General features: G+C 40.8%; 1 protein-coding gene across 4 annotated transcripts in view; it reads left to right on the forward strand.

The window, feature by feature from the left end:
- Nucleotides 1–11,945, forward strand: part of BCAR3 (BCAR3 adaptor protein, NSP family member) — a 130,061-nt gene extending 118,116 nt beyond the window's left edge. For all 4 annotated transcript variants that reach the window (XM_052636921.1, XM_052636922.1, XM_052636924.1 and 1 more), the window contains 4 exons: nt 2,023–2,194; nt 5,298–5,409; nt 8,362–8,574; nt 11,436–11,945. In XM_052636921.1, coding sequence (XP_052492881.1) covers nt 2,023–2,194; nt 5,298–5,409; nt 8,362–8,574; nt 11,436–11,614 — 676 coding nt within the window. In that variant the 3' untranslated portion in view covers nt 11,615–11,945. The remainder of the gene's footprint in view (nt 1–2,022; nt 2,195–5,297; nt 5,410–8,361; nt 8,575–11,435) is intronic.
- The last annotated feature ends 2,606 nt before the right edge of the window (nt 11,946–14,551 follow it).

Genomic DNA, 14,551 nt, shown 5'->3' on the forward strand with positions numbered 1-14,551 from the left:
ATGTTGAGCTTTAAGCCAACTTTTTCACTCTCCACTTTCACTTTCATCAAGAGGCTTTTTCCAAGGCTAGTGAGTGGAGATGTCCTTCTGAAATGTTTTGTGCCTCCTACCCACCTCAGGAGCTTCTGCACACACTTGCCTTGCTGAGCTGTTTTTCCCAAGGCGGTGTGTGCAGGAGGTTTGAGGCAAATGTTGTTCGAATGAATGGGTATAATTACCCAATTAACTGTTGATATAAAGCCAGGTCTTAAAGAAATAGAGAACCTGTCTTTTATTAAGATCCTTAAAACATAGGAAAAATCATTGACTAAAGAATCAACTGAAGGCAACATAGGAAGTTAGTTTACTATTAAACAGCTAAAATGTTCATCTCAACCTTAACACTTTGCAAATGGGTAACAAAACTCTTCAATAAGTTTAACATAATAAAAATACACTTTAAGTCTATTTTAAAGATCCATTGATTAAGAAAGACAGGAAATTAGCAAAAAAAGATAAAGGAAATAGAGATAGGCAAAAGGGACCAACATACAGAGGGAGAAATGCACACATAGATACCAGTGTAGTAACAACTGCAGTTTGCTAGGTATTGCTGAGCCAGGCACTTTAATTATCTTTACACACACACGCGCACACACAGTCTTTCTCACAACAGCCCTTGTTCTCATTTTAGAGATGAGGAACTAGGGGAGTGGAGCAGTCAGGTAACAGCCTAAGGTCACACTTTGAGCAACCACCTTGCACACCCACATGTGCAAACACTCAAGAGACAGCAGAGCCTGTTACTGATTTAAAAATCTTTGGAGAAACTGGTAATGCTAGCTACTAGATGAATCACTCCTCTCTTTGCTCTAGAAGAGTGAGGAGGAGACCAGCACAGGAAGCGTGGAATATCATCCTTAGCTGTGAACTTCTAGGACAAGGTGGCCCCAGAGTTTCAGAGGCAAGTCATGTTGTAGCGACCACAGCTGTGAATTAGCGCTTCACCTTCAGTACTCGTACCAGTGCCTGGAGAGAAGTTTACCCAAGGCCACGCTGGTGGCTCAGCTGGTAAAGAATCTGCCTGCAATGCAGAAGACCTGGGTTCAATCCCTGGGTTGGGAAGATCCCCTGGAGAAGGGTACAGCTACCCACTCCAGTATTCTGGCCTGGAGAATTCCATGGACTGTATAGGAGTCAGACGTGACTGAGCAACTTTCACTTTTACTCTGGCCCAAGGTAGGGAATGCTCATTCTTGGGCCACAGAGGGAGGGAGAGGCAGGTTTACAGACTGCTGCCACCAGGAAGGAGACCTCTCTGTGACCCCATTCATATCCATACCATTGTCTGTACAGAAAAGACCACTCTGCTTCCTGTTCTGGGTCTGCGCAGTTGACCCATGGCGTTCAGGATAAGAAAAGGGAGGATTGTTGGTAGATACAAGATTTCTTTCTATGAGGGTCTGACCTAACAGCAAAATCCTGCCAGTTCACTGTTGAGTCTTTGTCCAAATTCCCACTCACTTTCTGGCCCCTTGACCCAAGCCACTCTATTCTTAGCTCATCCCTTGTTCTCACATCCATGTTGTCTTCCTGGATCAAGCGTATTATCTCATCTTTCTGTCCCTTCTATCCCCCAGTCCAGGGGACTTAGGGGCTTCCCAAAGGATTCCTCAGTGTGTTGGGGACCTGGCATCTCCATGGACCTGTCATGGTGAGAGGGACAAGGAGCCACGTGCACTCCTGAGCAGCTTCAGCACAGGAAGGTCCTTTCATGCCCCTTGCTCCAGGGCTGAACATGCCATGTCCTGGGGTATCTGTCCTTTTTGATTCTCCACAGGACGCCCACTGAGGCCCTTCTGCAGTCACCCTGATGAGGGTGATCTGTCTTTGCAATCAGCAACCAAACTGTGTGAGCTGCCAGTGTGTCTCAGGAAGACAGCAGCAAATGGTGCAAAGCCAGTCCTTTCCTTGGCCAGTTTGGTTTCATTTCCTCCTGGTCCTATTAGCCCTAGGCCTGACTGCTCATCTCCTTCCTTTCAGACACAACACGATGGCCATCGGCATCGCAGTGGACATTCTGGGCTGCACGGGCAGTCTGGAGGACAGAGCAGCCACCCTCAATAAGATCATCCAGGTGGCAGTGGAGCTGAAAGACTCCATGGGGGACCTCTATTCTTTCTCAGCCATCATGAAGGCCTTGGAAATGCCACAGGTATATTTCCACTTGCTTTGTGCAGCCCTGTGGGCCTGTGTGTACTTAATGCTCTGCAAAGTGGTCTTCAAGTCCATGCCTGGCAAACCACAGGTGACTTTAGTCAATTCAAAAGGTAAATCGTGTCTTAGTGAAAGCTGCTTTGATTAGGGGGCAAACAAGAGCAGCATTGCAAGTTTCTGCCTCTGTTTTTAAAGACAGCAGATAATCGCTGACTGCCTACACTTTGTCTGTGATGTAAAATAAGAAGTCAGCCTCAAGAACATCCTCAAAAATGTTCCTGAAGAACCGGTTAGGGTGATTAAGTCTGGCTCAAGTGTGTTGTGTAAGAAAGACTGCTTCCATCTGGGTCACTGGGCAGGCGGGCTGTTTGGGGTTATGACTGGGAAACCAAGACATTTGGGGAACTGATCTCTGAGGATCCCTAAAGTGGTTTATCTCAAAGTATGTTCCTCAGGTCATCTAAAAGAGACTCTCCTGTTAAAAGACTCAGCTTCCTGACTCATTTGTCATACAACCCCCTAAAGCAGAGTTTCTGAAATCAGGCACTTTGAATTGATCTGCTTTGACAGTCTGTTTTTAGGATGAGGTTTGAAAATGAAAATCTGTTTTTGAAGCCAAGTGGACCTCATAGAGGTAGATGCTCAGCAACTTCGCGTATGAGATCACAGTCACTGTCTGCAACCAGTAATACCAAAGCCACTGCTCATTTAGCTTGGCTATTTTGCGGCCAGCCAGATTCTCTGAAATCCTGCATGTTAAGAACATAACTTCCTATACGAAACCAAGGTCACCTTTCAAACAAGAAGCTGAAACACTTCATGCTTTCACCAGGAAATTTTGAGAAGGGTCAATTCCAATTATAATCTTCTAAGAACTTTCAAATTTCTTTAGATGCACTGAAATTATTTGGGTATTTGAAATAAGCAAATTTTCATGCTGTATTTTCATGATATACTGACTTCTACTACTAACAGGAGTTATCATTTTTCATTTGGGTGTTTCTAATTTACATCATGTTTATTTCCTCTTATCCAAAACTGCCTATAATTCTGAGGACTAATAGGCTAGCTGTTCGTATAGCTTCCCAGCCCAGAGCTTCCCCTGAGAGTAGTGAAGGGGAATTTGTGGCATTAACATGGTTGCTGTCCATGACATCACGCTCAGCAATTAGGGACTCATCCCAAAGCGCATGAACATGCCTTTATAGGTGGTCCCCCCGTCCCACGGCAGCATCATACTCTAATCTGCAGCACTTAAGCAATGAGGGGACCGAGCGCTCCAGAGTGCTCAGGGCTCTGCTTGGTGTGGAGAGTGGCAGACCCAGGAAAAACCAGAGACGAGGGTCACGTCATTTCTGTGTATCATCTAAACCTGACCCTGGACTACAGCCGTTTGTGCTGCCTTCTCTTAGTTTCTGGTATCAAGAGAGCGCATCCAGGACGTGGGCCTAGCCCAGAAACAAGGGCTCCTTTCAGAAGGGCAGATGCTTCAGGGCAGGGACGAAGGGGGCATGAGAAGAAATGGCATCATGGGTGGCTGGAGGAAGTAAGCCACATCCTCCCCTTCCCAGCAAACCTGCTGATGGTGAACCTTTCTCACCTTCCTCTTGGAATACACAGGGAGTTCTTAGAGGCCAAGGAAATGAATCTCAGCTCTGCCATTTAGCTGTGAAACTTGACCAAGTTACCTAATCTCTTGTCTTCTGATCTGTAAAATGAAGTCAAAATACTGCCTCATAGAGCACTGTGAGGATTAAATGAAATTCCTCAAATACCTGACAGAATTGGCTCTCATTCCCTAAATATTAGTTCCCTTTTCCCCCTTCCTTGTTTCATGTAGAAGACATCAGACACAGGCTTGCTGGTTTTAGGGTGTGAATGGGGGACTATTAGGATAGTCAGAGTCAGTGGCATATGTTGGTCTGGACTAAACGATTCCAAAGAAATGAAAAGAAATGAGCAGTGGCATGATATGGCCTAGGCAATTTTCCATATGTCTCAGACTTTACTACTTAAAAGTAACATTAAAATGCTTAAGATCACAATTCTACATCCTTCCATCAGTATAAACTCTGGAGGACAGTTGGCAATGCCTATCAAGATTTTATTTCTTGACCCAGTAGTTCTACTTCTGGAAATTTATCCTCCAGATATTCTCTTACTTGTGCACATCTGCAAAATCTTTGAGATAATTCTATAACAGAAAAATATGTTTAAAGCTCTTCAGTTCAGTTCAGTCACTCAGTTGTGTCTGACTCTTTGCGACCCCATGAATCGCAGCACACCAGGCCTCCCTGTCCATCACCAACTCCCGGAGTTCACTCAGACTCACGTCCATCGAGTCCATGATGCCATCCAGCCATCTCATCCTCGGTCGTCCCCTTCTCCTCCTGCCCCCAATCCCTCCCAGCATCAGAGTCTTTTCCAGTGAGTCAACTCTTCACATCAGTGGCCAAAGTACTGGAGCTTCAGCTTTAGCATCATTCCTTCCAAAGAAATCCCAGGGTTGATCTCCTTCAGGATGGACTGGTTGGATCTCCTTGCAGTCCAAGGGACTCTCAAGTCTTTTCCAACACCACAGTTCAAAAGCATCAATTCTTCGGCGCTCAGCCTTCTTCACAGTCCAACTCTCACATCCATACATGACCACAGGAAAAACCATAGCCTTGACTAGACGGACCTTAGTCGGCAAAGTAATGTCTCTGCTTTTGAATATGCTATCTAGGTTGGTCATAAAGCTCTTATGTATAGGAAATTAGCTAAACTATGGTTTATGCATAAATGGACCACTAGAGGCTTAATAAAACAAAACTGTTGTATGCTGTTCTATATGTACTTGTGTGAAATAACTTCCAAACAAGGAACAGGAAAATATGTGTATAGTATGATATGCATTTATTTTAAAAGGTATGTGTATGTCTAATGGGTCATGAGAGCACCATGGAGCAGGGAGTGGGTAGGGATTAGCTTTTCTCTATACTCTCCTTTCAACTGCTTTGAGTTTTTATCATGTCCATCTATCATCCATTTCAAAACTTAAGCACCAAGATAGTGTTTTAAAAGAGCCTTTTCCAAAGCTATAACACCTTTCTTTCTTCCAGATCACACGGTTAGAAAAAACGTGGACTGCCCTGCGGCACCAGTACACACAAACTGCCATCCTCTATGAGAAACAGCTGAAGCCTTTCAGCAAAATTCTGCATGAAGGCAGAGGTGAGCACAGGGTCAGGACAGGCGGCCTGGGGGCTGTTTGGCAGTGTCATTATCTGTTCTGGTTTGAGCAAAGCTTTTAGCAGGGCATGTTATGAAGGCTCCAAGTTATTTGCAGGATTGTCAGAGTCATCAAGCCTTTATCAGATGACAGAGTTGCTTGTAGGTATTCAGTTGCTAAAACAAGACATAGGGTACTCGTCACTTCATTTTGAGCTTAACTTTGTAAATTGAGGTACAATTACATATTAGCTTCAGGTGTACAACATAATGGTTCAATGTTTGATTATGTTGCAAAATGATTACAATAAGACCAGTACCTAATAGATAGGTACAAAATTTTTTTTCTTCTGATGAGAACTTTCAAGATTCACTTTGCTAGCTACTTTCAAATATGCAATACAGTATTCGCTATAGTCACGACATTATATAGCATATCTCCAGGAGTTACTTTATAACTGGAAATCTGTACCTTCTGATCCCTTCAACCATTTCACTTCTCCCCTTGTCTCAGGCAACCACCAATCTGTCCTCTATATCCATGAGCTCAAGGGGTGTTTGTTTTTCTTAGACTTTACATGTAAGTGAGTTCACATGCTATTTATCTTTTTCTGTCTGACATATTTCATTTAGCATAATACCCTCAAGTTTGTGTTGTCACAAATGGCAGGATTTCTTTTTAATAGCTGAATAATATTCCATTGTGTCTATACACACATATACATCTTTTAAAATTGAAGTTATAGTTGATTTATGATGTGTAAACCTAGTGTACAGCAAAATAATTATGTATTTAATATTTTTCATTATAGATTATTGCAAGATATTGATTATAGTTCCCTATGCTATACAAAAGGACCTTGTTGTGTAAATAAGTTCATTTGTATGGTTTTTTAGATTCCATACGTAAGTGATATCATGAGAATCTACCTGTCTGACTCACTTCACTTAGCCTGATAATCTCTAGGTCCATCCATGTGTTGCTGCAAATGGCGTTGTCATTTTTTCTGGCTGAGCAGTAGTCCTTTGTGTACGTACATATACCACATCTTTCTTTATCCACTCATCTGTTGAGTGACATTTAGGTTGCTTCCATATCTTGGCTATTGTAAATAGTGCTGCTGTGAACACTGAGGTACAGGCATCTTTTCAAATTAAGGGTTTTCTCCAGATACATGCCCAAGAGTGGGATTGTTGGATCATATAGCAACTCTATTTTCAATTTTTTAAGAATCTCCGTGCTGTTCTCCATAGTAGCTGCACTAATTTACATTCTCTCCAACAGTATAGGAGGGTTCCCTTTTCTCAACACTCTCTCCAGCATTTATTATTCATGACTTTTTTGATGATGGCCATTCTGACCGCTGTGAAGTGATACCTCATTGTAGTTTTGATTGTAGATTTGATTGAGCATCATGTATCTGTTGGCCATCTGCCTATTTTTTCAGGGGGCTATTTGTTTTTTTGCTAGTTGTATGAGCTGTTTGTATATTTTCAAAATTAAGCCCTTGTTGGTCACATTGTTTGCGTTTTTTCCCATCTGTTGGTTGTCTTTTCATTTTGTTTATGGTTTCCTTTGCAAAAACATGTTTAATGAGATCCCCTTTGTTTATTTTTGCTTTTATTTTTACTATCCTGGGAGACTGATTTAAGGTAACATTGCTATGATTTATGCCAGAGAATGTTTTGCCTATATTCTTGTCTCAGAGCTTTATGGTATTGTGTCATATGAGTTTATTTTTGTATGGTGTGAACAGAAGTGGTGAATTGGCATCCTTTTATTCCTGTTCTTAGATGGAAAGTTTTTAGCTTTTCATCAAGTATGATGTTAGCTATGGGCTTGTTATATGTGGCCTCATTATGTTGTTGTATATCCCCTCTATATCCACTTTGTTGGGAGTTGTTTTTTTTTTTTTTTGCCATAAATGGATGTCAGATTTTGTCAAATGATTTTTCTGCGTCTATTAAGATAAAATTATTTTTCTTTCATCTTATTAACACAGTATGTCATATTGATTTGTGAATACTGAGCTATCCTTGTTTCCCTGGAATAAATCCCACTTAATCCATATGATCCTTTTAATGTATTGCTGAATTCAGTTTGCAAATACTGGCCTATAATTTTCTTTTCTTCTGGCATTATAAAGGTTACAGTCCTACAGGATCCATGTTCATAAGCCCCTTTGGCCCTCAGAGCTAGGCAATGTATAGTGGTCTAGAGGCAGCTGGACCAAGGTGTAAGCTCTTTTCTAGGATTTGTCAATGAGCTGCAGCAAGGCAGAGACAGCACCCAAGACTGCGTCATCTGTCAGCTTCCATTTGCTAACAGCCTCCGAAGCCCTAGTTGTATGCCAAAGCAGAAGCCTGTCTTTCAGGCTAGAACTTTAATATTGGCAAATGAGCCTAACTTGCATAATACCTAGGCACCTCTCAATTGGCTGCCTCTGTACCGAGCCCTGGATCAGGTGAGCTCAAGCTTGTAAGCCCTTTAAGACCTGTTTCTCAAGACAAGTATAGCCTTGGGGTCTTACAGACAGGTACAGTGTTGAGTTTCAAAGTTAAATGTTTTGCGGGTTTGTATCTCAGGTGCTTGTCTTAAAAGTTGGGGTGCTACATGTGGAGTTCAAGCCCTTTGCTCCTCAGGTTGAAGCTCCAGGTTTTGAGTTCCCTCCTGACTGTGGGTCACTGCCCCAGGAGAGAGGGTTTATAGTGTGATAGTCTTCCAGCCCCTCTTACCTGCTTTGATGTGGGTCTTCTCTTATTTGCACAATGCAGTGTTTTAGGATTTTTTTCCAGAGGAAGTTGTTCCATACTTAGCCACAGATTCACTGTGCCACAGAAGGCGGTAAGCCCAGGACTCTCCTGTGTTGCCATCGTCAACTGGAACTCTCTGCATTTAACTTGGGGAAAAAGAACCATGATGTGGAGAACTTTACCCCTGCCCCTGTTTTTCAGAGTCCACATGTGTTCCCCCAAACAATGTATCAGTCCCACTGCTGATGCCTCTTGTGACCTTAATGGAGCGTGAGGCTGTCACTTTTGAAGGAACTGACATGTGGGAAAAAAACGATGAAAGCTGTGAGATTATGCTGAACCATCTGGCAACGGCCCGACTCATGGCAGAAGCTGCAGACAGCTACCGGATGAATGCTGAGAGGATCCTGGCCGGTAAGAGCTGGTTTTGGTTAAGCTGCTCTCTACTCTGTACAGTAACTGGAATGAAGAAATGAGAAGAGCATCAATGCTCTCAATTAGAAAAAGACCAAGTAGGAAAGATTAAGACCTGGGAATTCCATTTCTTGTATTACTTACTCTTAATTCCCACCTGACTTAAGGATCCTTCTTCTCTTCTTTTGTGTCAGTGGTATAAAGAATGTCAGTTTGTTTACCATTAGTACCACTAATAATAATTAGAAAACATGATGGGCCCAGATGAGGAGTTGGGGTTCTATTGGACTTATCTATATTCTTGTTTCTTCCCAGACACACTAGGACATGAGCTCCTCTGCCCTTGGCATCAGAGGGTCCACCGTAAGCCAAAGCTCTGAGATTGAGAGAGCTTGGAGAATAGCACAAACCACAAGCACACTGATCCAAACTTGGGTTTGGATTAATGTAACATGTGTCTTCAGGAGTGGCCAGCTAGGCTAAACAAAGAGGGGGACAGAGGTGGGAAGGCCTTCCGTGTAGGCCTGTGGCTGAGGAAGAGCCAGTGAAGGGTTTTAAACATGAGAAGATGTTATCACATGGTTAGATTTGTTTCAGTCTGGCATCTTTGTGCAGGAAGGCTAGAGGGCTGAAGCTTGTAGGCAAAAAGACCACTTAGGAAGCGAGTACAAGAATAAGGGCCTTATCTCTTCACCACTGTATAATTTTTAACACTCTTCAAGGACCTACAGTTTGATCCAGAAGGTTAAGAACTATATGGGGCAGGAGAGGCCCAGAATTTCGACCTAAAACAAAGTTGTTAATTCAGAAACAGAATTTGGGACTAAACAACTTGCACTATGTCTGCTATAGGTATAAGCAATACATACCTGTTTCTTTTCCTCAGAAAGTTCAGCAGGGTTGGCAGTATAGGACTCAGATGCTAATTATAAGAGCTTCCCTGGTGGCTCAAACAATAAAAGCATATGTAATTGAAGTCAGTAGATATTATTAGAATGCCTGCTTATACAGAACCAGTAAGTATAGTACATTAGATGTTCCCTAAGCCAATATATCAGAGTGGATTTTGAGAAAAGTATGTCTTAAGCTGTTTTACAGCAAATCACCTTAAAGGTATTTGATACTTCTCAGCTGATCCTGCTACAGGTTTTCACAGCAAGTTCTTACTGCTGGAATTAACTGTGAACCCAGTAAGGGCAGAAATTTGCCAACCAACAGGATAGGGGCTTAAAGCAGATTAACTCAATGAATGGAAGTTGTCATCTGGCCTTTAGTTGGTTATCTGCCAAAGATATTTTGGTACCACATGGAAAAATGAAAGAGAAGGCTTCTGTTATCCTCTCCACCACCAAGAGACTATGATTTAGATGCTGGGACTATATGTAATGACAGAGCCAACTGCTCCAGCAGTAATCAAGGATGAGAAACATCTGCCTGTATGACTCGAGCTAGAGGCTTTCCCTGCTCTGACAGAGCTGACTGAGGGCATCCTTGGCCTTAAGTAGAACAGATCTCTTACACAGAAAACAGAGTTAAGAAATGCCCCCCCCCCAAAAAAAAAGAAATGGCCCCAAACATGATCGTTAACTATTTGACAAAGGTGGCAAGGTAATTCACTGGATAAAGTAATCTTTCAACAAATGGTGCTAGAACTATTGAATGTCATGCAAAAAAAACCCTTCAATTCTACCTCATAGAATACACTCAGAATACAAGAGCTAAACTGTAAAACTTCTATGAGAAAACACAGAAATTCCTTGTGTCCAGCAAAATTTCTTAAGCCATAGAAAGCATGAACCATAAAACACTGATAAATCAAAATCTTACATTTTGCTCTTTGAAAGACATCATTAAGAAAGCAAAAAGTCACACTACAGACTAGAAGAAAGTATTTGGCAAACATACATCTGATAAAGGACTTATTATCTAGAATATAAAGAATTCTTAACAACTCAATGAGAAGAAAAGATCTGAATAGACACCATACCAGAGAGGATATACAATGACAAATATCTACATGGAAAAATGTTCAAAGCATTGGATATTACAGAAATATAAGATTAAACCACGGTGAGATGCCACCACCACTATCTAGAATGACAACAGAGTTCACAAATGGACTCTTCATTATGTTACTGATGAGAATATAAGACAGTATAGACATTTTGGAAAAGAGTTTGACAGTTTCTTTAAAGTAAACATATATTTACCATATGACCCAGTACTTCCACTTCCAAAAATATGAAAACACATGTCCATGCTAAGACTTAATCACAGATGTTCAGATTATTCATAACAGCCAGAATCTGGAAACAATTTAAATGTCTTACCACTCAGTAAACAAAATGCAGTATATCCATATAACTGAATACTACTCAGCAATAAAAAGGAATTATTAACAGGCAACAATATGGAATAATATCAAATTTCTAGAAAGGGCAAAATAGCAATGGAAAGCAGATTAATGGTATGGGTAGGTTCTGGGATTGACTGAGAAGAGGTACTAGGGATTTTCTAGGGTTCTTAACTGGTGTGATGTTTAAACTCTACAGCTTAAAAAAGGGTGAATCATGACAAGTAAATTATAAAGTTTTAAAAAAAAAAACTTGAACACTCCTGCACTACTACAACCCATGGTGGCTTGTGCACACAAATGTTATTCTATCATATCTTAGTGACTTAGTTATTCTTTCTCTGAAGTTGCTCAGTTCCTTGGGGGTGGGGGGTGTTCTCCCCTTCCTTATACAGAAAGATTAAGTTCTGAGAGATGCTCATTTTGATCCTACTTTAAACAAGTTTTCAGTCTATTTTCAACACTGTTTCAAGCAGAACTGAAGTTTTTTTGGTTTTGTTTTTATTAGGTTTTCAACCAGATGAAGAAATGAGTGAAGTCTTCAAGACTGAATTCCAAATGAGATTGCTCTGGGGCAGCAAAGGTGCACAAGTCAATCAGACAGAGAGATACGAAAAATTCAATCAGATTTTAACTGCCCTCTCACGTAAATTGGAACCTCCTCCTGTAAAGCAGATGGAGTTTTGATAACTCTCCAGAGAAGCTTAGGATATAATTTCAAGCTTATCCACTTTCTCCTCTGAGAAAGCTTATCATTTGATAAAGTAATAATGTGCAAATCTGCCAATATACAGCTTTTAGTATCCACAGGATGTTAAACATGTAAATTGCACAGAGCACACTTATTTATGAATTGTTTAAAATTACTACTGATTTTTAAATAAATGATAATTTATTAAGGTAACTGTTGCTAATGTTAATCGGCAAATTTAAGTGAAGGCCCAGCTATATTGGCTGGTTGCTTTCTATTACTGAGGTATATGACCATTTCAGTTTTAATTCCATGTCAGATAAGTGTAAATAGAAGAGTTTAAAAGCATGAAACTGAAGATATCAGTTGTATGATATTCTCTAAATATGAAAAATGTAAATAGTCATATGAAAATATATCTTTTTGTGAAACAGCTGTATCCAGTCTCTTCAATACCAAACAAACAATTCATTGTAGTACAATAATTCTACCTCCTACCTTCTTGGGGCACCCTGTTCCCTTGCCACCACATCTTGACAGTAAACCAAAATCAAGAGAGAGGTACAGAAAATTTAAGGTATCTGGCTTAGGGGACAGGGTAAAATAGTGATACAGGTGGAGCTGACACCAGAATACCTAAGTTACAACAAAAGCTCTGGTGCTTGCTAGCAGCTGGACTTTGGTCAAGTTAACCCTCAAGTCCCATGTGCAGCACAGTGGCTGGTATGAAGTGAGCACCAGATGCTAGTGTACTTGCTGACATTATTTCACATATACTTTTCCTCTAGCTGATAAGTATGAGTTTTCTAGGTTTTTTGACTTCCCAAAGGGGATACTTTCTAGTTTACCAGTTATCTGTCTCAATTTTTTTCTATTGTAGAACTTGAATACAAGTCTTTAAAGTATCACTAATAAACTTCTATCACCCTGCCACCAATTGTCACTTACCAATCTGCTTTTTCTTCCTGTCTTCTAAATAATATGGGGGTCACACAAAATAGTTTTACATCCCACTTTTCTCCAGGAAGTTGTGAAAATTTCTCCAGGGTGGCCTTTGAAAAAAATGATTGGTTCCAGAGGTTACACTATAATTTAACCATCACTATTATTGGTCATCTTAAATATGCCCACCAGAACTAAGTACAAGGCTCTCATGTGGTCTGTTTAATAAAATGGAAATATTAGTTTCAAATCCTGGACTCCTCTGTATTCTCATTAATGTGGCCTAGAATCATGAAGCCCTTCCAGTTTTTAAAAGCCATCATTTTTTTCTTCCTGAAAACACCAAAGCACACTTCTACTTCTGGTGGTATAGGGGTTCAGATGCTCTTAGAAATCCCTCTAACTAGATTTTCATAAACATACCTTTTAATGCACTGTTAAGCTTCCCTTGTGGCTCAGCTGGTAAAGAATCCGCCTGCAATGTGGGAGACCCAGGTTCAGTCCCTGGGCTGGGAAGATCTCCTGGAGAAGGGAAAGGCTACCCACTCCATTATTCTGGCCAGGAGAATTCCATGGACTACAGACCATGGGGTCACAAAGAGTCTGACACAACTGACCAATTTTCACTCTCACTTCAAGTTTGACAGAATGAAAAGGGAATCCCTAAGAAATAATCTTCTACTCCCCACCTCACTCATCAAAAGGAACAGCAAATTTAAATAAACTCTGTAAAAGGAAGTTAAAAACCCTGGGTAGCGCTAAAAAGGCAAATACTGACATCAACTCAACGAATGGAAGACAGTATCTTAAGGGAGCTGAATATAAAATGCCTCCATTTAGTAGGAATCCTTAAAGGATCCCTGTTAGCAGGCTGGAAAAGAAATAATTTGCCGGAAAAGAGAGGTTACCAGGGAACATTTACAAGAAGAAAAATAATTGTAATGATAATGGTCTTTGGTGAGGATTTGCAACTACAAATCAAAGTGTTAATCACTCAGTTGTGTCCAACTCTATGCAATCCCATGGACTGTAGTCCACCAGACTCTGTCCATGGGATTCTCCAGGCAAGAATACTGGAGTGGGCTGCCATGCCCTCTGCCAGGGTATCTTCCAACCCAGGAATCAAACCTGAGTCTCCGCAGGGAAGCAACTATAAGCCTGTCCTCAAATAGGTCTGGAGTAAACTTGACAAAATTTATAAAACTCCAAACCAAGAAACTGACTTACGGTGATAAGAACACACATACACACACACACACACTATATATATATATATATATAACACAGAAACAGTGTCATGAAAAATAAAATGCCGGGGGAAAAGATTTAGAATCCCAACAACTTCAGATACTGGAATTACCCCATTTTGAATGCAAAACATTCATATATGGATTTGTATAAAGAAAACATGAACTCAAACAGGAAAAGAGTATTTTTAAAAGGATCAGATTTTTAAGAGAAACTAGGTAGACCCTTTAGAAATGTATAATAATGAAACTCAAAACTCATCGGATGCTAATAATAAATAGAAGATTACATCCAACTGGCTTCCCAGGTGGCACAGTGGTAAAGAATCGCCTGCCAAAGCAGGAGACACAAGAGATGCAGGTTCAATCCCTTAGTCAGGAAGATCGCCTTTGAGTAGGAAATGGTAACCCACTCCAGTATTATTTCCAGGGTTACAAGAACAGTCATGGGGTTGCAAAGAGTTGGACATGACTGATCACACTTCATACTACTACTAGATCCTATTGAAGCTTTAATGAATTCAAAAACATATCAGAAGGCCATGGCCAGAATACAGCAGAGATATAGGAGAGATTAAAAGTGAAAGTTAAATTGCTCAGTTATGTCCAACTCTTCACGACCCCATGGACTGCAGCCTACCAGGATTCTCCGTCCATGGGGTTTTCCAGGCAAGAATACTGGATTAAAAGACCTGAACAATTTGTAATAGAATGACCCAATGCATCTCATAAGAGCTCAATAAG

This window comes from Budorcas taxicolor, chromosome 3 (assembly GCF_023091745.1).
Source record: "Budorcas taxicolor isolate Tak-1 chromosome 3, Takin1.1, whole genome shotgun sequence".
NCBI lineage: Eukaryota > Metazoa > Chordata > Mammalia > Artiodactyla > Bovidae > Budorcas > Budorcas taxicolor.